The 22,783-nt window shown below is 40.4% G+C and overlaps 1 protein-coding gene across 8 annotated transcripts in view; it reads right to left on the minus strand.

Annotated features, from left to right (window-relative positions):
• BBS4 (Bardet-Biedl syndrome 4) overlaps positions 1-22,783 on the minus strand; it is a 393,503-nt gene that overhangs the window by 12,264 nt on the left and 358,456 nt on the right. For 7 of the 8 annotated variants that reach the window (XM_030930215.1, XM_030930214.1, XM_030930217.1 and 4 more), the window contains 6 exons: positions 21,681-21,760; positions 20,021-20,084; positions 15,895-16,006; positions 14,444-14,516; positions 2,718-2,771; positions 612-739 (listed from right to left, as the gene is read on the minus strand). In XM_030930215.1, coding sequence (XP_030786075.1) covers positions 612-739; positions 2,718-2,771; positions 14,444-14,516; positions 15,895-16,006; positions 20,021-20,084; positions 21,681-21,760 — 511 coding nt within the window. Of the gene's footprint in view, positions 1-611; positions 740-2,717; positions 2,772-14,443; positions 14,517-15,894; positions 16,007-16,974; positions 17,049-20,020; positions 20,085-21,680; positions 21,761-22,783 lie in introns of those variants that run through there. The other variant, XM_030930219.1, reaches the window with a different exon arrangement.

Genomic DNA, 22,783 nt, shown 5'->3' on the forward strand with positions numbered 1-22,783 from the left:
AGAAGTTTAAGACCAGCCTGGGCAACATAGTGAGACCTTGTCAACACAAAAAAAGTTTTTTAAAAATTAGCTGGGCATGGTGGCACATGCCTGTAGTCCCAACTACTTGGGAGGCTGAGGTAGGAAGATCACTTGAGCCCAAGAGGTTGAGGCAGCAGTGAGCTGTGTTCTCCACTGCACTCCAGCCTGAGTGACGGAGTAAGATCCTGTCTCAAAATATATATATATTGCCAGGTGCTTATTCTATACTTAGCTTCCCATACCATCTCCTTGCACCATGTCCTGGATGTGGATGTTACATTCAGCAACAACCATGCAGGTGAAGACAACAATCTAAGGAATGGTGAGTTAATAAGGAAGAAACCTGGATCCCTGGCTGACCTTGTAGAACAGAGCTGCCCAGCTAACCTAAAGCAGCAGCCATCCTTAAAGGTAAGAAAGAAACATTCTACCTTATTGAAGCCATTGGGAGCTCTTAAACTTCAGCTTAACCTTTAACTCATACAATAAGTAATTAATCAAACATATTCACTTTTAGGCTTGGGAGTTCACATATCCACTCAATTTTTTTTTTTAGTTTCTCATTTCTAAAGGAAACAGATACTACTTACTCCACTGCTTTCTTGTAGATTTCAATGGCCTTGTCCAAGTCTCCCTCCAGCAAGTGGATCTTCCCCAGCATTATATAAGTCAGATCATGCCTATTAAGATTCAGGGCATTGTGCAACTGGTCTTGTGCCTGACAAGTTTGACAAAGTAAAGAAACCAAATCACTACCACTGAATGAACTCTACCTTTATATGGCTAATGTAAAGATAGTTTCTGCTGTATTGACATAGGAACATCACATTTCAGCAAACAGCCCACACTACCCAAAGACCAAAACATACCGAAACTGTCCTTATTGAAAAGACAGCTGGCAACATGGGATATCTGCTTCTGGAGCCACTTGGAAGAATTTATACAAGATGATTAACCTTTCTGAATGTTTTCTGCCTGATATTCACACCTATGACTCATACTTCATAAGTCAAAAGGGCCATCATAGTACAGCGTAGAGTACTACACTAAACTAAATCCCAGCTGTAACACTGACCAAGTGCACAACCTTCCCTATGGTAGGCCCCGATTTCCCCACTAATGTGATGATAAATGAATAAATAGATTGTTCTCATTTATTTACCCAACTGCTTGCTATTCTAGATACTAGATATATTTGAGTTAATAAAACCAACTCCTTGCTCTGGAGGAGCTTACCTTCTAGTAAACAAAAGGGCTTTGTTTAGTCATTCACTTATTCAACAAGTATTTATATAAATGCCAGGTGCTGTATTTGCCTAGCCTGTTAGCTGTACAGTAAAATCTAAATATATTTCTTCTCAGCACAGATCCAACCAAAGACTAATCCTTCTTCTCCCCGACTCAGAATAATCCTGTGAATAGGAATGTGCCTGTTTGAGCTGGGCGCGGTGGCTCAAGCCTGTAATCCCAGCACTTTGGGAGGCCGAGACGGGCAGATCACGAGGTCAGGAGATCGAGACCATCCTGGCTAACACGGTGAAACCCCGTCTCTACTAAAAAATACAAAAAACTAGCCAGGTGACGAGGCGGGCGCCTGTAGTCCCAGCTACTTGGGAGGCTGAGGCAGGAGAATGGCGTAAACCCGGGAGGCGGAGCTTGCAGTGAGCTGAGATCCGGCCACTGCACTCCAGCCTGGGTGGCAGAGCTAGACTCCGTCTCAAAAAAAAAAAAAAAAAAAGAAATGTGCCTGTTTGAAATCATCTCTGAAGAGAAAAATCTAACCAAGTATATAAAACTATAGATCCATCTACAAAACCTAAGGGGCCCACTAAATGTATTTTATGTACATATATTGTTATCTCAGGAGAAAAGTTACAAATGCTAATGTGCATATTTTTTTTCACACCAGTGTGGGATACAGGTTACACCAGTCTGCAAATTGACACAAACTGAACATTGTCAAATGGGTACTAACCAATTCAGATTCTCAGTCCTGGTGGCACTGAAGAAAGGAGAATAAAACTTCACAGTCACTAACTGTGAGCTCTATGAAGGGAACTACCCGAAGCTCTCATCACTGAGTTTTAGAGCTCTCAATAATTTTGTCTACTCCTAAATTATGATACATACTTTTTCTTACCTGAGTATCAAATTTGAGGTAAGCTCAAATTGTCTTCTCTGATATAGGGGCCTATAGCTTCATCACAGTGAAATATAAATTCTCATCATGGAAAATAACTAAAAAAAACTGAAAACTCAGAAATCAGATCCACTTAAAATTTAAAATTTATTTGCAATGACCCTAAAAACTAAGTTGCTGTCAGGGCATGGAGATAGCTCACGTGGTCATGATTACACCTTTAAGACTTAAGGGTCCATTTTTTGATATTTATGTTTTATTAAGCATCTGTTTCTAAACTGGGAAATTTAACTGGAGGTAGAGAAAAAGAAGAAAGGAGAAAAACTGTCTTTCCCTCATATTTCTAGAACTTTCCATATTCTTATTAAAAGCAGAAAACAACAGACGAATAATGACAAGTGAGAATTAAAACAGAAAAAAATGTATAAAGGTACTTTCAATTTTCAGTTCCAAAAACCTCTGCAAGCACTAGAGATAATAGAAAATGAGCAAGGTAACAACTTCTGCAACAACAAGTGCACCCTCAGTGAAATCCATCACCACTTCTGTAAATTACCTTGTTGAACTGCTTCAGGTAAATGTAGCAAACTCCTAGGTTATGGCTGATCTCCTAGGCACATAAAAAAAAGGAAAACAACTCAGGTGCAATTCCACAGTAAGTATTAGAGTGAAACAACAGACATCTAGAGATTGTTATTGCTCGACAAGGTTTAAACTTTAAACCATGCATTACAGTCAGCTTTTTATTAGAGTTCATACTCAAATATATTTAATTGTCAAAAATGAGTTCCTCAATATAAAAAAAAACAGATTATAAGAAATAAAAGCAGAATAAACAGGTGATCTTCCTGGATCTATGGGGCACCCTGGGGCACATACCGAGGCCATCCCCATACCTTTTTCCTCTAAGAGTTGCCCATCACCCACACCCTTTGCTTCTTCTCAGAAGAGACTACCCACAGCCCCTGCAGAGAGGGCTGCTAGCCACACATTTCCGCCCTTAAGGCAGCACAGGTGGATAGTGACACCTGACTCAATTGAAGTCCTTTCCCCTAGGAATCTGGAATTGGAAGAGAGCTAGTTAATTACAAGTACTAAATTTACCAGGTGATGTGGACTTGAGGACTGAGCGCCACCTGGAGTCTGCTATAATGGAATACATGTAATTGCAGCTATCTGCCGAAGTCTAGAGCTGACATGGAAAAACTATGGTCCATGGGCCAAATGCATTCCCTGCCCTTTCTTATAAGTACAGATTCATTGGAACACAGTCACAACTATTGTTTTTGTATGGCTCTTTTGCATTAGAACTGCAGAGTTAAGTCGTTGCAACAGAGTCTGTATGAAGCTATACAAATTAAAATATTTATTAACTGGCCCTTTACAAAAAGTTTGCCAACCTTTGATCTACCGAAAGAGAAGATGAAGCAGAAAAAGCAGAGTAGCCACCTTGGTTGCTGAAGCATTCCAGTTCTGCTTCACTAAAAGACCAACCTACATCTCTTGATACTGTTTTATGGACTCTCAAATTCCTTTATAATAAATCTCCCTTTATTTAAGGTAGCTTTGGAGAAGGAGAAAGCAAGGGTAAGGAAAATGCTCTTGGGAAACATAGTAAGAACTACCCTATTAGTAGTGGAGATGTGTCCCTGTCTGAGGAAACATGGACCCCAGGCTCAGAGATAACAACTGATTTAATGTTTTCCAAGTCTCCTAAAATAGTAACAGCAACAAAACAGCAACCATTGGTTGAGCACCTACTAACATCAGGCTTTATGCCAGACGTTTTCATATATGTTACTTTAATTTTCAGCAAACCTGCAACATAGTTATAATTTTTCCAATTTTACAGATAAGGAAATTGAAGCTCAGAGAGGTCGAGTAGATTACCTAACAACACAGAGAGTACCAACAGTGGGATTTTTTTTCTTGTTTAGTTCTATATACTAGGGAGAATTTCAATCATATATAAGTGCAGACAGAATCACATACTCATCATCCTGTCCCAACAACCACCCAATCCACACTCCATCTACTCCCACAAGTTTTGTAAGCAAATAACAGATAGCCCAACGTTTTATCCACAAATGTTTCCGTATGTATTTCTAAAAGATAAGGACTTGTTATAACCCACCCACATCGTCATACTCAAAAAAAATTACTGACTGCTTGATAATAGATATTCAATTAGGTTAAAATTTCAAATTATCTCACAAATGCCTCACATATAAAAAAATTTTTTTATTCAATCACAAATCATGTCCATATTATAGAACACTGGGATTTGAACTCAGACCTGCCTTCAAAACTTGTATACTTCCATCTTTGTCATGCTATAAGAATGCATACATGGAGAGAGACAAGGCAGAAATAAAGCCTTTCTTGTCCTTTAAATGTCCTGCTCTGCAGTAGGAATTGTCAAGGCAAGTAAGTAAATAAATAGATGTCCTGAAGGCTAACCTCTGGCCTTTTAAAATCTTTGACATAGATAGTTGAGAAGGCAGCAATATATCTTTAACAAACTAACTGCAAAAGAAATTTGGAAAGGGCAACAGAACAAATCAGAGTCAAATCCTATCTTTCAGGAGGTAAGGGAATCCAGCAGACATCCTGCAAAGGCAGTTGGTACACTGGAAAGATCACAGTCTTAAGACGAGGAATCTCACATCATCCTAGATACAGGTCTGAATTCCAGTTCTGGCTTAGCAACTACCTCACTGTAGCAACTTCCTACCCTTCAGCAAGACATTCCATCTTCCAAAGCCTTAGCTTCCTCACTTGTCAATGGGGGAAATTCTCCCTACTTAACAGAGCTGTTCCAAAAGTCAAGTAAGATAATGGCAGAAAGAATTACTGTTCCCCTGTTGCAGCAAGACTGTGGAATACCCTGATGAGTCCAAGAAAGTAGGGCTACAAGGTTTTTTTTGTTTTGTTTTGTTTTTTGAGACAGGGTCTTGCTCTGCTTCCCATGCTGAAGCGCAGTGATATAATCACAGTTCACTGCATCACTGTAGCCTCAATCTCCCGGGCTAATGTGATCCTACTACCTCACCCTCTAGAATAGCCAGGACTACAGGTGCACATGACCACTCATTTTTATTTTATTATTATTTTTTTTTCTACAGACTGGGTCTTTATGTTGCCCAGACTGGTCTCAGACTCCTAGGCTCAAGTGATCCTCCCCGCCCAGCATCCCAAAGTGCTGTTATTACAGGTATGAGCCACTATGTTCCAGCTACTATAAGGTTTTCTACAGGTACTTATGAAATATGTAGGGTAGAGAAGGGCTGTTAATAAAAATAAAATTAAAAATCATTAAAATATTCTAAAAAGAAAAGAAAAATGCCATGATGGGGAAAATTTTAAACAAAAACTTAAAAGTGTCAAAAAAAAAAAAAAAAAGAGGCAGTGGCTCACACCTGTAATCCCAGCACTTTGGGAGGCTGAGGTGGGCAGACCATGATGTCAGGAGTTCAAGACCAGCCTGACCAACATGGTGAAACCCCATTTCTACTAAAAATACAAAAATTAGCTGGGCATGGTGGCAGGTGCCTATAAATCCCAGCTACTCAGGAGGCTGAGGGAAGAGAATCACTTGAACCCGGGAGACAGTGGTTGCAATGAGCCAAGATTAAGTCACTGCACTCCAGTCTGGGTGACAGAATGAGACTCTGTCTCAAAAAAAAAAAAAAAAAAAAAAAGATAGCTAAACAAAAAGCATCAGAAACTTCAGCAGAGGTAAATGCCCCTGTCTGACAGCTTTGGAGAGAGCAGTGGATCTCCAAGCACAGAGGTTGAGATCTGAGAACGGACAGACTGCCTGCTCAAGTGGGTCACTGACCACTGAGTAGCCTCACTGGGAGACACCCCCCACTAGGTGCAGACTGACACCTCACACCTCACAAGGCGGGGTACACCCCGTGACGAAACTTCCAGAGCAAGAATCAGACAGCAACACTCGCTGTTCAGCAATATTCTATTTTCTGCAGCCTCCGCTGCTGATACCCAGGCAAACAGGGTCTGGAGTGAACCTCAAGCAATCTCCAACAGACCTGCAGCTGAGGGTCCCGACTGTTAGAAGGAAAACTAACAAACAGAAAGGACACCCACACCAAAACCCCATCAGTACGTCACCATCATCAAAGACCAAAGGCAGATAAAACCACAGAGATGGGGAAAAAGCAGTGCAGAAAAGCTGGAAATTCAAAAAATCAGAGTGCATCTCCCCCTCCAAAGGAACGCAGCTCATCACCAGCAACGGAACAAAGATGGACGGAGAAAGACTTTGACGTGCTGAGAGAAGAAGGCTTCAGTCAATCAAACTTCTCAGAGCTAAAGGAGGAACTACATACCCAGTGCAAAGAAACTAAAAACCTTGAAAAAAGATTTGACGAATGGTTAACTAGAATAACCAATGCAGAGAAGTCCTTAAAATAACTGATAGAGATGAAAACCATAACACGAGAACTACTTGACAAATGCACAAACTTCACTAATCAACTCGATCAACTGGAAGAAAGAGTATCAGCGACTAAAGATCAAATGAATGAAACGAAGCGAGAAGTGTAGAGAAAAAAGAGTAAAAAGAAAGGAACAAAGCCTCCAAGAAATATAGGATTATGTGAAAAGACCAAATCTATGTCTGATTGGTGTGCCTGAAAGTGACAGGGAAAATGGAAACAACTTGGAAAACACTTTGCAGGATATCATCCAGGAGAACTTCCCCAACCTAGTAAGGCAGGCCAACATTCAAATTCAGGAAATACAGAGAATGCCACAAAGATACTCCTCAAGAAGAGCAACTAACTCCAAGACACATAATTGTCAGATTCACCAAAGTTGAAATGAAGGAAAAAATGTTAAGGGCAGCCAGAGAGAAAGGTCAGGTTACACACAAAGGGAAGCCCATCAGACTAACAGCAGATCTCTTGGCAGAAACTCTATAGGCCAGAATAGAGTGGGGGCCAATATTCAACATTCTTAAAGAAAAGAATTTTTACCCCAGAATTTCATATCCAGCCAAACTAAGTTTCATAAGTGAAGGAGAAATAAAATCCTTTACAGACAAGCAAATGCTCAGAGATTTTGTCACCACCGGGCCTGCCCTACAAGAGATCCTGAGGGAAGCACTAAACATGGAAAGGAACAGGTACCACCCATTGCAAAAGCATGTCAAAATGCAAAGTCCATCAATGCTAGGAAGAAACTGCCTCAACTAGCGAGCAAAATAAACAGCTAATATCATAATGACAACATCAAGTTCACACGTAACAATATTAACCTTAAATGTAAATGGACTAAATGCTCCAATTAAAAGACACAGACTGGCAAATTGAATAAAGAGTCAAGACCCATCCATTTGCTGTATTCAGGAGACCCATCTCACATGCAGAGACACACATACGATCAAAATAAAGGGATGGAGGAAGATCTACCAAGCAAATGGAAAACAAAAAAAAAGCAGGGGTTGCAATCCTAGTCTCTGATAAAAGACTTTAAACCATCAAAGATCAAAAGAGACAAAGAAGGCCATTACATAATGATAAAGGGATCAATTCATCAGGAAGAGCTAACTATCCTAAATATATATGCACCCAATACAGGAGCACCCAGATTCATAAAGCAAGTCCTTAGAGACTTACAAAGAGACTTAGACTCCCATACAATAATAATGGGAGACTTTAACACCCCACTGTCAACATTACACAGATCAACAAGACAGAAAGTCAACAAGGATATCCAGGAATTGAACTCAACTCTGCACCAAGCGGACCTAATAGACATCTACAGAACTCTCCACCCCAAATCAACAGAATATACATTCTTCTCAGCACCACGTCGCACTTATTCCAAAACTGACCACATAGTTGGAAGTAAAGTACTCCTCAGCAAATGTAAAAGAACAGAAATTATAACAAACTCTCTCTTAGACCACAGTGCAATCAAACTAGAACTCAGGACTAAGAAACTCAGTCAAAATCGCTCAACTACATGGAAACCGAACAACCCGCTCCTGAATGAGTACTGGGTATATAACGAAATGAAGGCGGAAATAAAGATGTTCTTTGAAACCAATGAGAACAAAGATACAACATACCAGAATCTCTGGGACACATTTAAAGCAGTGTGTAGAGGCAAATTTATAGCACTAAATGCCTACAAGAGAAAGCTGGAAAGATCTAAAATTGAAGATCTACAATTAAAAGAACTAGAGAAGCAAGAGCAAACACATTCAAAAGCTAGCAGAAGGCAAGAAATAACTAAGATCAGAGCAGAACTGAAGGAGATAGAGACACAACCCTCCAAAAATCAATGAACCCAGGAGCTGGTTTTTTGAAAAGATCAACAAAATTGACAGACCGCTAGCAAGACTAATAAAGAAGAAAAGAGAGAAGAATCAAATAGATGCAATAAAAAATGATAAAGGGGATATCACCACCAACCCCACAGAAATACAAACTACCATCAGAGAATACTATAAACACCTCTACGCAAATCAACTAGAAAACCTAGAAGAAATGGATACTTTCCTGGACACTTACACTCTCCCAAGGCTAAACCAGGAAGAAGCTGAATCCATGAATAGACCAATAGCAGGCTTGAAATTGAGGCAATAATTAATAGCCTATCAACCAAAAAAAGTCCAGGACCAGACAGATTCACAGCCGAATTCTACCAGAGGTACAAGGAGGAGCGAGTACTATTCCTTCTGAAACTATTCCAATCAATAGAAAGAGGGAATCCTCCCTAACTCATTTTACGAGGCCAACATCATCCTGATACCAAAGCCTGACAGAGATACAACAAAAAAAGAGAATTTTAGACCAATATCTCTGATGAACATCAATGCAAAAATCCTCAGTAAAATACTGGCAAACTGAATCCAGCAGCACATCAAAAAGCTTATCCACCATGATCAAGTGGGCTTCATCCCTGGGATGCAAGGCTGGTTCAACATATGCAAATCAATAAACGTAATCCAGCATATAAACAGAACCAAAGACAAACACCACACGATTATCTCAATAGATACCGAAAAGGCCTTTGACAAAATTCAACAGCCCTTCATGCTAAAAACTCTCAATAAATTCGGTATTGATGGAACATATCTCAAAATAATAAGAGCTATTTATGACAAACCCACAGCCAATATCATACTGAATAGACAAAAACTGGAAGCATTCCCTTTGAAATCTGGCACAAGACAGGGATGCCCTCTCTCACCACTCCTATTCAACATAGTGTTGGAAGTTCTGGCTAGGGCAATCAGGCAAGAGAAAGAAATCAAGGGTATTCAGTTAGGAAAAGAAGAAGTCAAATTGTCCCTGTCTGCAGATGACATGATTGTATATTTAGAAAACCCCATTGTCTCAGCCCAAAATCTCCTTAAGCTGATAAGCAACTTCAGCAAACTCTCAGGATACAAAATCAACGTGCAAAAATCACAAGCATTCTTATACACCAGTAACAGACAAACAGACAGCCAAATCATGAATGAACTCCCATTCACAATAGCTTCAAAGAGAATAAAATACCTAGGAATCCAACTTACAAGGGATGTAAAGGACCTCTTCAAGGAGAACTACAAACCACTGCTCAGTGAAATAAAAGAGGACACAAACAAATGGAAGAACATACCATGCTCATGGATAGGAAGAATCAATATTGTGAAAATGGCCATACTGCCCAAGGTAATTTATAGATTCAATACCATCCCCATCAAGCTACCAATGACTTTCTTCACAGAATTGGAAAAAACTGCTTTAAAGTTCATATGGAACCAAAAAAGACCCCACATTGCCATGACAATCCTAAGCCAAAAGAACAAAGCTGCAGGCATCATGCTACCTGACTTCAAACTATACTACAAGGCTACAGTAACCAAAACAGCATGGTACTGGTACCAAAAGAGAGATATAGACCAGTGGAGCAGAACAGAGCCCTCAGAAATAATACCACACATCTACAGCCACCTGATCTTTGACAAACCTGACAAAAACAAGAAATGGGGTAAGGATTCCCTATTTAATAAATGGTGCTGGGAAAATTGGCTAGCCATAAGTAGAAAGCTGAAACTGAATCCTTTCCTTACTCCTTATACGAAAATTAATTCAAGATGGATTAGATACTTAAATGTTAGACCTAAAACCATAAAAACCCTAGAAGAAAACCTAGGTAATACCATTTAGGACATAAGCATGGGCAAGGACTTCATGTCTAAAACATCAAAAGCAACGGCAACAAGAGCCAAAATTGAAAAATGGGATCTAATTAAACTAAAGAGCTTCTGCACAGCAAAAGAAACTACCATCAGAGTGAACAGGCAACCTACAGAATGAGAGAAAATTTTTGCAAACTACTCATCTGACAAAGGGCTAATATCCAGAACCTATAAAGAACTCAATCAAATTTACAAGAAAAAAAACAACCCCATCAAAAAGTGGGCAAAGGATATGAACAGACACTTCTCAAAAGAAGACATTCATACAGCCAACAGATACATGAAAAAAATGCTCATCATCACTTGCCATCAGAGAAATGCAAATCAAAACCACAATGAGATACCATCTCACACCAGTTAGAAAGGCAATCATTAAAAAATCAGGAAACAACAGGTACTGGAGAGGATGTGGAGAAATAGGAACCCTTTTACACTGTTGGTGGGGCTGTAAACTAGTTCAACTATTGAGGAAAACAGTGTGGCGATTCCTCAAGGATCTAGAACTAGAAATACCATTCGACCTAGCCATCCCATTACTGGGTATATACCCAAAGGATTATAAATCATGCTGCTATAAAGACACATGCACACGTATGTTTATTGCAGCACTATTCACAATAGCAAAGACTTGGAATCAACCTAAATGTCTATCAGTGACAGACTGGATTAAGAAAATGTGGCACATATACACCACTGGAATACTATGCAGCCATAAAAAAGGATGAGTTCGTGTCCTTTGTAGGGACATGGATGCAGCTGGAAACCATCATTCTCAGCAAAGTATGGCAAGAACAGAAAACCAAACACCGCATGTTCTCACTCATAGGTGGGAATTGAACAGTGAGATCACTTGGACACAGGAAGGGGAACATCACACACTGGGTCCTATTGTGGGGAGGGGGGACGGGGAGGGATAGCATTAGGAGATATACCTAATGTAAATGATGAGTTAATGGGTGCAGCACACCAACATGGCACATGTATACATATGTAAGAAACCTGCACGTTGTGCACATGGACCCTAGAACTTAAAGTATAATTTAAAAAATGTAAAAAAGAATGGCTGTTTTGTGAACGACCACATCTACTAGTAACAATGGGATGGTTATCCCAAGTGAGGCAGTAATACCAAATGAGCTCTTTCAACCAACCGGATAGATTAAGGAACACATTCCATTCCCCGTGACCCTGAGCTCTCCTGTTGTTTTGTTTGTTTGTTTGTTTGTTTGTTTTGAGACGGAGTCTCGCTCTGTCGCCCAGGCTGGAGTGCAGTGGCGTGATCTCTGCTCACTGCAAGCTCCGCCTCCTAGGTTCACGCCATTCTCCTGCCTCAGCCTCCCAAGCAGCTGGGACTACAGGCGCCCGCCACCACGCCCGGCTAATTTTTTGTATTTTTAGTAGAGACGGGGTTTCACTGTGTTAGCCAGGATGGTCTCGATCTCCAGACCTCGTGATCTGCCCGTCTCGGCCTCCCAAAGTGCTGGGATTACAGGTGTGAGCCACCGCGTCTGGCCAAGCTCTCCTGTTTTACCTCTTCCCTATCTCCCTCTATGGGTTCTCTTCTTCTGCTCAGTCCTTCAAAATTGCTTTTTGATGGCTCACACCTGTAATCCCAGCACTCTGGGAAGCTGAAGCAGGGGGTCACTTGAGGCCAGGAGCTTGAGACCATCCTGGGCAACATAATGAGACTTCATTTCCACAATATAAATTTAGCCAGGCATGGTGACATGCACCTGTAGTCCCAGCTACTCAGGAGGCAGAGGCAGGAGGATCACTTGAGTCCAGGAGTTGGAGGTTACAGTAAGCTATGATCACCCCACTGTACTCCAGCCTAGGCAACCTTGTCTCTTTAAAAAAAAAAAAAAAAAAGTAAAAAACTCTTTTTTCCAGGATTCCATCCTCAGCTCATTGCAGGGTAATGTCAAGCAATCTAATGGTTTCAATTACCACCTTTATGTTGTTGACTCCAGAATGTACATCTCTACTCCAAAACACTTGAGTTTCACATTTCTATATCCAACCACACTGGACACATCTCAATTTAGATATCCCCTCAGAACGTAAAACTTAACATATCCAAAATCCTCTGAAAGACAGGATTTAACTCTGATTTCTCACCATCACCTTCTTCCAAAACTTGCTCCTCTTCCTTCCTGTATTTCCTATTCTAGTTGATTATCTTATAATCCACCAGTCCATCGTTGCATCTCCAGGGCATAGACCAGTGCTTGGCATATAGCAGACATATTCATTTTTTGAAAAACCAACTGAATGAAAAAGTACATGAATTTTTCTTTATCTGCAGCTTCACTCTGGCTGTTAGCTCTTACAAACTCCACGGCACAAAGACTCAACTCAATTCTCTGACGTACAGAAGAAAAGCGACTGACAAATTGAACACACTTCAAAAATAATAGTGCCCCGTAAGAACTGCAAAGGAAATCCATGCTAATTCTCTGTACTAATAAATCTAGTCCTTCACTCATAGATATGAATGTCTCCCCGAGAATCATCAAATACTTGAAAAATACCAACAGCATAAAATAGAAGAACCAAAATGCAGAGAGTTAGAAAAAGATAATTCTGAGAAGCAGAACAGAACTTTAAGAATCAGAGACACTGAAGACAAGATTTATGGAAATTAAAAATACAATGAAAGGAAATGAAATAAAAAATATTAGACGGATAGGATATATAACAGAATACAAAGAGCTAAAAACAAAAATGATGATACAGAAGATAAGACTGAATACATGTCCTGAACGTACAACAAAAGGACAAGGAGGGTCAGGCGTTGTGGTCACACCTACAATCCCAGCACTTTGGGAGGCCAAGCAGGTGAATCACCTGAGGTCAGGAGTTGCAGACCAGACTGGCCAACACGGTAAAACCCCGTCTCTACTAAAAATACAAAAATTAGCCGGGCATAGTGGCAGGCGCTTGTAATCCCAGCTACTCGGGAGGCTGAGGCAGGAGAATCACTTGAACCTGGGAGAGAGGTTACGGTGAGCCAAGATCACGCCACTGCCCTCCAGCCTGGGCAACAGAGTAAGCCTCTGTCCCAAAAAAAAAAAAAAAAAAGGACACGGAGGTAGAAAACGAGAGGCAAGTTAAGAGTTGTTGTAGGGAACAGTTAGAGAACATGTCTCATAGAGAATGGAAAACAGTGTGGCAGATGCTGCTGGTTATCTATCTGCCTACCTGCTACCTACTCTTCTCTTTTTCCTTACTAATAGAACCCTATTTTTGTTTAGAGTGGCAATGTGACCAGATTAAAAACTACATTTAGCCAGCCTTCCTTCTAGAAGGGGAGCTGATATGACATAAGTGGAAGTCTGTGGGGGCTTCTGGGAAAGTTGTGCTTTCCCAATATAGGCTCTGTCCTTTTCTCCTTGTTGCTTTCTCTTTCTCCCTCCCTAGAATGCAGATGTGATGTCAGATGCAGCAATCTTCTTGTAACCATGAGGAAAAACTCTCGGCCTTGACATCCGAGGACTGCCAAATCAATGCCAGCAACTACTTACGTGGACATCTTGTTTCAAGAGAATTAAAAAAATAACCCCCTAATTTGTAAAGCCAATGTTTAGTTGCATTTACACACAATCCCCAACTGACACAAAGAGAAGGGGAGGGGAAAAATAAAGAACTACTCCAAGGCCCTGACCCAAAGAAAGGCAAGGGTCTTCAGAATGAAAGAGTCAACTGAATGTCACACACATGGGGATGGGAAAAAGACACGAAACACAACTAGATGCCTATTGCTGATATTGTGGAATTCCAATGATGAAAAAAATACCCAAAGCTTCTAGGGGTCATCAACAAGAATCAGACTGGTAAGAGACTGCTCGTCAGCAAACTGTTAGAAAATCATGCAGCAACGCCTGCAAAGTTATGAGGAAACATGGGTTTTTGATCCTATACTTAGACAAATCATGAATTCAGTATGAGGATAAAATCAAGATATTTTTGGAATGTAAGAATTCAGAAATAAGACAGCCATATGATAAATGGAATCATTAGCATGTTTACTAATAAGAAAGAACTGAAAGTTCTCTACTTACCCAATCTTTCTGGTTGAGTTTAGCTGCTTCATTATATACTTCAATGGCAGCTTTATGTTTTCCCAAAAGAAATCTGTAAAAGATACATTTTCCATAATTATTACCTCAAAATTCTTAGAAGACTAACCCTACTAGTCCCACATTTTACTCATATTTCATCCAGCAGAGAATTCTAGAAGTCTTTTCTCCATGAGCTGGTTGTGCTGGTTTGGTCAGTGAAGCTGCTATACACTAACAGCAGAAGCTCTCTTAGTAGGGATTGCACTGGCAGCTGTTCCAAGGCCTTGGTCTCATTCTATACCAATTTTAGTGAGAGTCTTGTGGAATTTTTCTCCTACAATGTACTATAAATGCAGACCAAAAAAGAAATAAGCCAAATGATATGCCATGTTAAGCAGTAACTATCATTATTTATCATCACCCATTAGGGACATGTCCCTTCCTTCCAAGACTAAGTCTCTTTCCTTGATATTGGATCCTGAGTTTAGAGAGAAACAGGGAAAACCAAGCTCTATGCAAAAACAATGCAGGTATGAATGGCAACGTGGCTAAGAAAGGGGAGATGGGAACTCCATGGAACAAAGGACTGAAAAGGGAATACCTAGTAGTTTATAAAGACCTTTGAGATTCTTTCCATCTAGGAATCTTTAGGACATTCACTCAACAAATACAGATGCTCCTCAACTTATGATGGGGTTACATCCCAGTAAACCCACTGTAAACTGAAAATACTGTAATTCAAAAATGCACGTAATACATCTACTCTACCAAACATCATAGACAGCCTAGCCTATCTTAAGCATGCTCAGAACACTTACTCTGTTCCATGGAGTTCCTATCTCCACTTTCTTAACTACATTTGCTGACAGTTGGGCAAAATCATCTAACACAATGCCACTTTTATAATAAAATGCTGAATATCTCATGTAATTTACTGAATACTATACTGAAAATGAAAAACAGAATGGCTGTATGGATACTTGAAGTACAGTTTCTACTGAATACATAATAATTTTACATCATTGTAAAGTTGAAAAATTATATAAGTTGAACCATCCGAAGTCAGGAACTCTCTGTCCTTACTAAAAACTTACTGTGTGATAGATATTAAGTGTTAGAAGAGTAGATGAGAAAAATTCCAAGGATTGCCAGTAAGTTTAGAAGACTTTAGGGTACAAGGTGTCTCTATTTACATGACAAACAATATCGGTTCCCCCATCAAACTAGAATGCACAGTGTTTAAAACACTTAGTTCCTTAACACTAGTTATCTCATTTTCTCAAATTTCAAACTTCATCCATGCTCTTTAGAGTGAATCCCATTATACCTATTAAACCATTCCCCACTTGTGTATCAGGCTGATGTGGCTGCCAGCAGCAAGCTGTACCTAAGAATGCATTTTACACTGTTCTCTGTGAGTGCCCTAGGGCCTCCAGGTTGCCAATACTCACAAAGATCTCGCCACCTGCTTGAGGTTATCAGCACTCTGAGGGCTTAGAACTGCACATGTCTGGAAGAGTTCTAGGGATTCTTGGATATTTCCTTCCAGGTGAAATATCAATGCTGCCAAGAAACAGAAAAGACAAAAAAAAGTAAAACCATGTTCTGGGAAGAATGGAGCCTGGGGTCAGAAAAATTGGAGAAAAGAAAACTGGGAAACCACATCAAGTAAATCCTTTGGACAACTGTATCCTTAATACAATCAGATATGACTTCAGACAGGCTGAAACAACGACCAAAACTGTTGACAAGCTAAACTCTCTTTTAGTAAGGTAACTCAACCCTACCTACTTCTCTCTCTACTCCCACGATCCATCACACAGATAATCAGTTCCTCTGCAAATTATCACACAAACTCTTCACATTAAGAACATTTTGGGGCTTCCCCATCAGATGCTTCATTTATCATAATTGACTTCCAGCTCATCGTTTTCAGACTGAACCCCCAAATGGGGCAAATGGAATCAATACCTCAAATTCAGCACGGAGATTCTGACAAAGAATACAGTAACATTTCAGACTTCGGTTGTCAGTGTAACAACCAGTTAGAACCAGAGGTTTTTCCTAGGCCTATGTTTTCAGAAGAATTTATCAGACACTGAAAGTCTGATACTTGTGACACTGGGAATAAGCAATTTTTGCCATGATGTCCTAAATTTGTCAATATCTTACCAATTATGTCAGAAAATTATAGGTTAATCTGAAGACTACAAATGCAATGAATGGTAAACAAAACCATTCATTTACACCCAAGAGCCAAAAAGAAAGTTCCTGGAAAAACTAAGAATGCTACTTATGCCACTAAAGAGGAAAATTTAAGTCAATGGGACGGGTGCAGTGGTTCATGCCTGTAATCCCAGCACTTTGGGAGGCCGAGGCAGGCAGATCACCTGAGGTCAGGCGTTTGAGACCAGCCTGGCCAACATGGCGAAATCTTGTCTCTACTAAAAATACAAAAACTAGCCGGACGTGGTGGCATGTGCCTGTAATCCCAGCTACTAGGAGGGCTGAGGCAGGAGTTTTGCTTGAACCTGGGAGGCAGAGGTTGCAGGGAGCTGAGATCGTGCCACTGCACTCCAGCCTGGGTAACAGAGGGAGACTCCATCTTAAAAAAAAAAAAAAAAAAAAAAGTTAAGTGAGTGGTCCTTATCTTTGGTTTCTGATGAGCTGACTTTACGCTCTGCTTTATCTTGTTTATTTCTAGGCTTCTTCCCCTCATCCTGATTAACCTTACAAAAATCCTCAAGCTCTTCTTCATCTCTTTTAGCATGATTACAAGGAATCCTTCCAAAAGCATCTTCTGGCCCTGAAATCACTGTATCAGGCAGGAATCCTAAGCATCCATTCCAAAAAACACTAGCCAGAAACTAAAATATGGGTAACGATAGCAATTTTTTAACATTACTAGTCATTTCTGAAGTCAAATCCAACACAGTAATTATATTCAGATTCCATAAAAAGATTAATACTGAATAAAACCTTTCTGCAACATTTATGCTCATGCACCTGTAATGATATTTTGGTCCACAGCTGTATAAATGACGATGATCCCTTAAGATTATCTTGAAGAGGAAAAATTCCTATTGCCCAGTGATGTCACAGCAATCAAAACAGTGCAATGCATTACTCACTACCTGTAGGGATGCTGGTATAAACAAACCTACTGTGCTGCCAGTCACATAAAAGTACAGCACATACAATTATGTATATATAGAACTTAATACTTTATAATGATAATAAATGACTACATTACTGGTTTATGTATTTACTACGCCATACATTTTAATCTTTTTTTTTTTTTTGAGACAGAGTCTCGCTCAGTCGCCCAGGCTGGAGTGCAGTGGCGTGATCTCGGCTCACTGCAAGCTCTGCCTCCCGGGTTCACGCCATTCTCCTGCCTCAACCTCCCGAGTAGCTGGGACTACAGGCGCCCACCACCACGTCCGGCTAATTTTTTGTATTTTTGGTAGAGACGGGGTTTCACCGTGTTAGCCAGGATGGTCTCGATCTCCTGACCTCGTGATCCACCCACCTCGGCCTCCCAAAGTGCTGGGATTACAGGCGTGAGCCACCACGCCCGGCACATTTTAATCTTTATATTAGAGTGTACTCCTTCCACTTACTAAAAAAAAAGTATAACCGCCTCAGGCAGGTCCTTCAGGAGGTATTCCAGAAGGTATTCCTATTTCTATAGATGACAGCTCCCTTGCATGTTACTGCCACTGAAGACCTTCCATAAGGAGGTGGAAGACAGTGATGTTTATAATCTTGACTCTGTGTAGGCCTAGATCAGCGTGTGTGCGCCGGCACGCGTGTGTGGGTGTGTCGCAAAGACCTTAGATGGGTCACAAAGCACTGAATGCCAAAAAAGACAACAAGGATACATTCTGCATGTCAGTACTACCATTATAGTAGTGTGTGTGTCTTAGTTTTTAACAAAAAAGTTTAAAAGTAAAAAAAAATAAAAATACAAAGTTTTAAGAATAGCATAAAGAGCCGGGTGTCGTGGCTCATGCCTACAATCCCAGCACTTTGAGAGGCTGAGGCAGGAGGACTGCTTGAGCCCAGGAGTTCAAGACCAGCCTGGGCAACATAGTGAGACTCTGTCTCTACCAAAAAAAAAGAAAAAAGAAAAATTAAAAACCTTATAGAATAAGGACATAAAGAAACTATTTTTGTACAGATATACAATGTTGTTGTGTGTTTTAAGTATTACCCCAAAAGAGCCAAAAAGTTTTAAAGTTTATAAAGTAAAAAGTTACAGCAAGCTAGTTTATCATTGTAGAAAAAATATTTTTAAATAAATTTAGTGTATGCTAAGTGTACAGTGTTTATGAAGTCTATAGTAGTATACAATAATGTCCTAGGCATTCACATTCACTCACCACTAACTCACCCAGAGCAACTTCCAGCCCATCCACAGTAAGTACTCTCTACAGGTGTACTAGTACTATTTTTTATCTTTTATACCGTATTTTTACAGTACCTTTTCTATGTTTAGATATACTTACTACTGTTTTACAACTGCCTACAGTACTCAGTACACCTGCTCATACAGGTTTGTAGCCTGGGAGCAACAGACTACATCATATAGCCTATGTGTGTAGTACACTATATCATCCATCTATGTTTGTGTAAGTACACTCTATGTAATGGTCACACAATGACAAAATTGCCTAACAACACATTTCTTTTTTTTTTTTTTTTTTTTTTTTTTATTATACTTTAAGTTCTAGGGTACATGTGCATAACGTGCAGGTTTGTTACATATGTATACTTATGCCATGTTGGTGTGCTGCACCCATCAACTCTTCAGCACCCATCAATTCATCATTTATATCATGTATAACTCCCCAATGCAATCCCTCCCTCCTCCCCCCTCCCCATGATAGGCCCCAGTGCATGATGTTCCCCTTCCCGAGTCCAAGTGATCTCATTGTTCAGTTCCCACCTATGAGTGAGAACATGCGGTGTTTGGTTTTCTGTTCTTGTGATAGTTTGCTAAGAATGATGGTTTCCAGCTGCATCCATGTCCCTACAAAGGACGCAAACTCATCCTTTTTATGGCTGCATAGTATTCCATGGTGTATATGTGCCACATTTTCTTAATCCAGTCTGTCACAGATGGACATTTGGGTTGATTCCAAGTCTTTGCTATTGTGAATAGTGCCGCAATAAACATACGTGTGCATGTGTCTTTGTAGTAGAATAATTTATAATCCTTTGGGTATATACCCAGTAGTGGGTTGGCTGGGTCATATGGTACATCTAGTTCTAGATCCTTGAGGAATTGCCATACTGTTTTCCATAATGGTTGAACTAGTTTACAATCCCACCAACAGTGTAAAAGTGTTCCTATTTCTCCACATCCTCTCTAACACCTGTTGTTTCCTGACTTCTTAAAGATTGCCATTCTAACTGGTGTGAGATGGTATCTCATTGACAACACATTTCTTAGAACATATCTCCATTGTTAAGCGGTGCATGACTATACTTGAACTTGTTTCTTAAATTGCCTGCTCTTTTTCAAGAACCTAGGAAAAGTGTATTTCTCTAGCAAGAAGACAAGTGTCTTACCTTGGACATAGATAGCATATTCACACAATCCCTGAGTCTCCTGAAGCTGTTCTTTGATAATAGCCTGAAAGAGGAAGAAAAATGCTTCTGAGCAGTGGTTAAGTTTCTTCAGGTGTCTTTAAAAAAAGTAGACATGGACAGGCCAGGTGCAGTGGCTCATGCCTGTAATCCCAGAACTTTGGGAGACCAAGGAGGGCAGATTACAAGGTCAGGAGTTCAAGATCAGCCTAACCAATATGGTGAAACCCCGTCTCGGCAGACTACAAGGTCAGGAGTTCAAGATCAGCCTAACCAATATGGTGAAACCCCGTCTCTACTAAAAATACAAAAGGCCAGGCGCGGTGGCTCACGCCTGTAATCCCAGCACTTTGGGAGGCCAAGGCGGGTGGATCATGAGGTCAGCAGTTCCAGACCAGCCTGACCAACATGGTGAAACCCCGTCTCTACTGAAAATACAGAAAAAAAAATTAGCTGGGCGTGGTGGTGGGCGCCTGTCATCCCAGCGACTTGAGAGGCTGAGGCAGGAGAATTGCTTGAAACCGGAAGGCGGAGGTTGCAGTGAGCCAAGATTGCACCACTGCGCGCTCTAGCCTGGGCAATAAGAGCACAACTCCATCTAAAAAAAAAAAAAAAACAAAACAAAAACTGGTATGAATCTTTGTCATATCAGTATGCATCAGTTCTGTGCATTGCCATAGGTATAAATGCCATAGGTATAAACCGAAAACCTTAGATGGATCACAAAGCTCTGGATGCCAAAAAAGATGACACCAAGGATATACTCTGCATGTCAGTACTACCACTGTCTGCCTGCAAGTTTGTAACATATATGGTATGTTACCAAAGATATAGAGAAAGAGAAATACAAATGGTTTTTAAATATACACATGATGATCAACCTTGCAATAAGAGGAAAATTAAAAAATAAAACTCAGGGCCAGATGCGGTGGCTCACGCCTATAATCCCAGCACTGTGGGAGGCCAAGGCGGGCAGATCATGAGGTCAAGAGTTTGAGTCCAGCCTGGCAATATGGTGAAACCCCATCTCTACTAAAAATACAAAAAATTAGTCAGGCGTGGTGACGCTCATCTGTAGTCCCAGCTACTCGGGAGGCTGAGGCAGAAGAATCGCTTGAACCTGGGAGGCAGAGGCTGCAATGAGCCAAGATCATGCCACTGCACTCCAGCCTAGGTGACAGAGTGAGACTCCACCTCAAAAAAAAAATAAAATAAATAAAGAACTCGACAAAATACCATTTTTCATCTATCCAAAGATAAAAAAGTTAGTATGTTGAGTTGAACACCTGCCTCCACCAGAAGACCAACATGTCCCCAGAGACTTGCTCTTGACATGAGAAGACACATGGAACACACTTGAACCTGACCCACAGCCTGCAGTCAAACCCAGGCACCCACAGCTGATCTGAAAGCCCATGAGCAATTAATAAATATCTGTTTGTTGGGGGCCACTGAAATTTTGAGGTTGCATGTTAAACATCACTATCATAGCAAAAGATAACCAGTGTATGAAGTGTGGGGAAAAAGGAATTCATATTTTATCACTGAGATATAAACTGCCACACTTTGTTCAGTAGGCACTGTTAGTTGCCTACCCAACATCCCCCTGCCTCTCATTTTTATTAGCATGGCAATCTCTTACCTTGCAGGCTTCATAATCTTTCCGGATATAATGAAGATGAATCAACCAGTTCTGCTTCTCCAAAATAGGAAACTCTGGAGCTAGGTAGCATATTTTGACAAAATAAACAACACAGTCATTAGATTTTCTCCTTTAGCACTGTCCTCATGTCTAGCTAACCATAAACGTACTGCAATATCTCATTAAAATTTTCATGCTACTGTCTACAAGAATATATTATCATGCATCAAAAATGTATAGACTATTAAACTAATAGATATTGTCCTACTACATGTTGAATACATATCTTGAGTTTTTGAAGCTTGTAATATCAGTTTCTCATCAAATAATGTCTTGGACTGAAAAACATAAAATCATCCTTTGTCTCTTCTCCTCAATCTCTCCTTCCCTGGTTATAGAAAGTGAATAGAAAGACTTTCTAAAGGAGATTGCAGGAATGTCACTAAGGAAATATATCAGGGGAACTCATCCCCAATATTTCAACATAGGTTCTATTTTCCATAAGTGTCGGCCGGTTAAGAAATAAAGAGAGAGTACAAAGAGAAGAATTTTACAGCTGGGCTTCTGGGGGTGACATCACATATCGGTAGGACGGTGATGCCCACCTGAGCTGCAAAACCAGCAAGTTTGTATTAAGGATTTCAAAAGGGGAGGGGGTATAAGAACAGGCAGTAGGTTATAAAGATCACATGCTTCAAAGGGCAAAAAGGAGAACAAAGATCACATGCTTCTAAGGAAAGAGGACAAGGGCAGAAAGAGGACAAGGGCAGAAAGAGGACAAGGGCAGAAAGAGGATAAGGGCAGAAAGAGGACAAAATCAGAACTCTTGATAAGGGTCCAACAAAGATCACAAGGCAAAGGGCAAAAGCAAAATTACTGATAAGGGTCGATGTTCAGTGGTGCAGGTACTGTCTTGATAAACATCTTAAACAACAGAAAACAGGGTTCGAGAGCAGAGAACTGGTCTGACCTCAAATTTACCAGGGTGGGGTTTTTTCCCCACCCAAATACGCCTGAGGGTACAGCACAAGACCAGGGCATATTTCAGTCCTTATCTCAGCCGCCTAAGACAGACACTCCAGAGCAGCCGTTTATAGACCTCC

The sequence above is a fragment of the Rhinopithecus roxellana genome, chromosome 5, assembly GCF_007565055.1.
Source record: "Rhinopithecus roxellana isolate Shanxi Qingling chromosome 5, ASM756505v1, whole genome shotgun sequence".
Lineage (NCBI taxonomy): Eukaryota > Metazoa > Chordata > Mammalia > Primates > Cercopithecidae > Rhinopithecus > Rhinopithecus roxellana.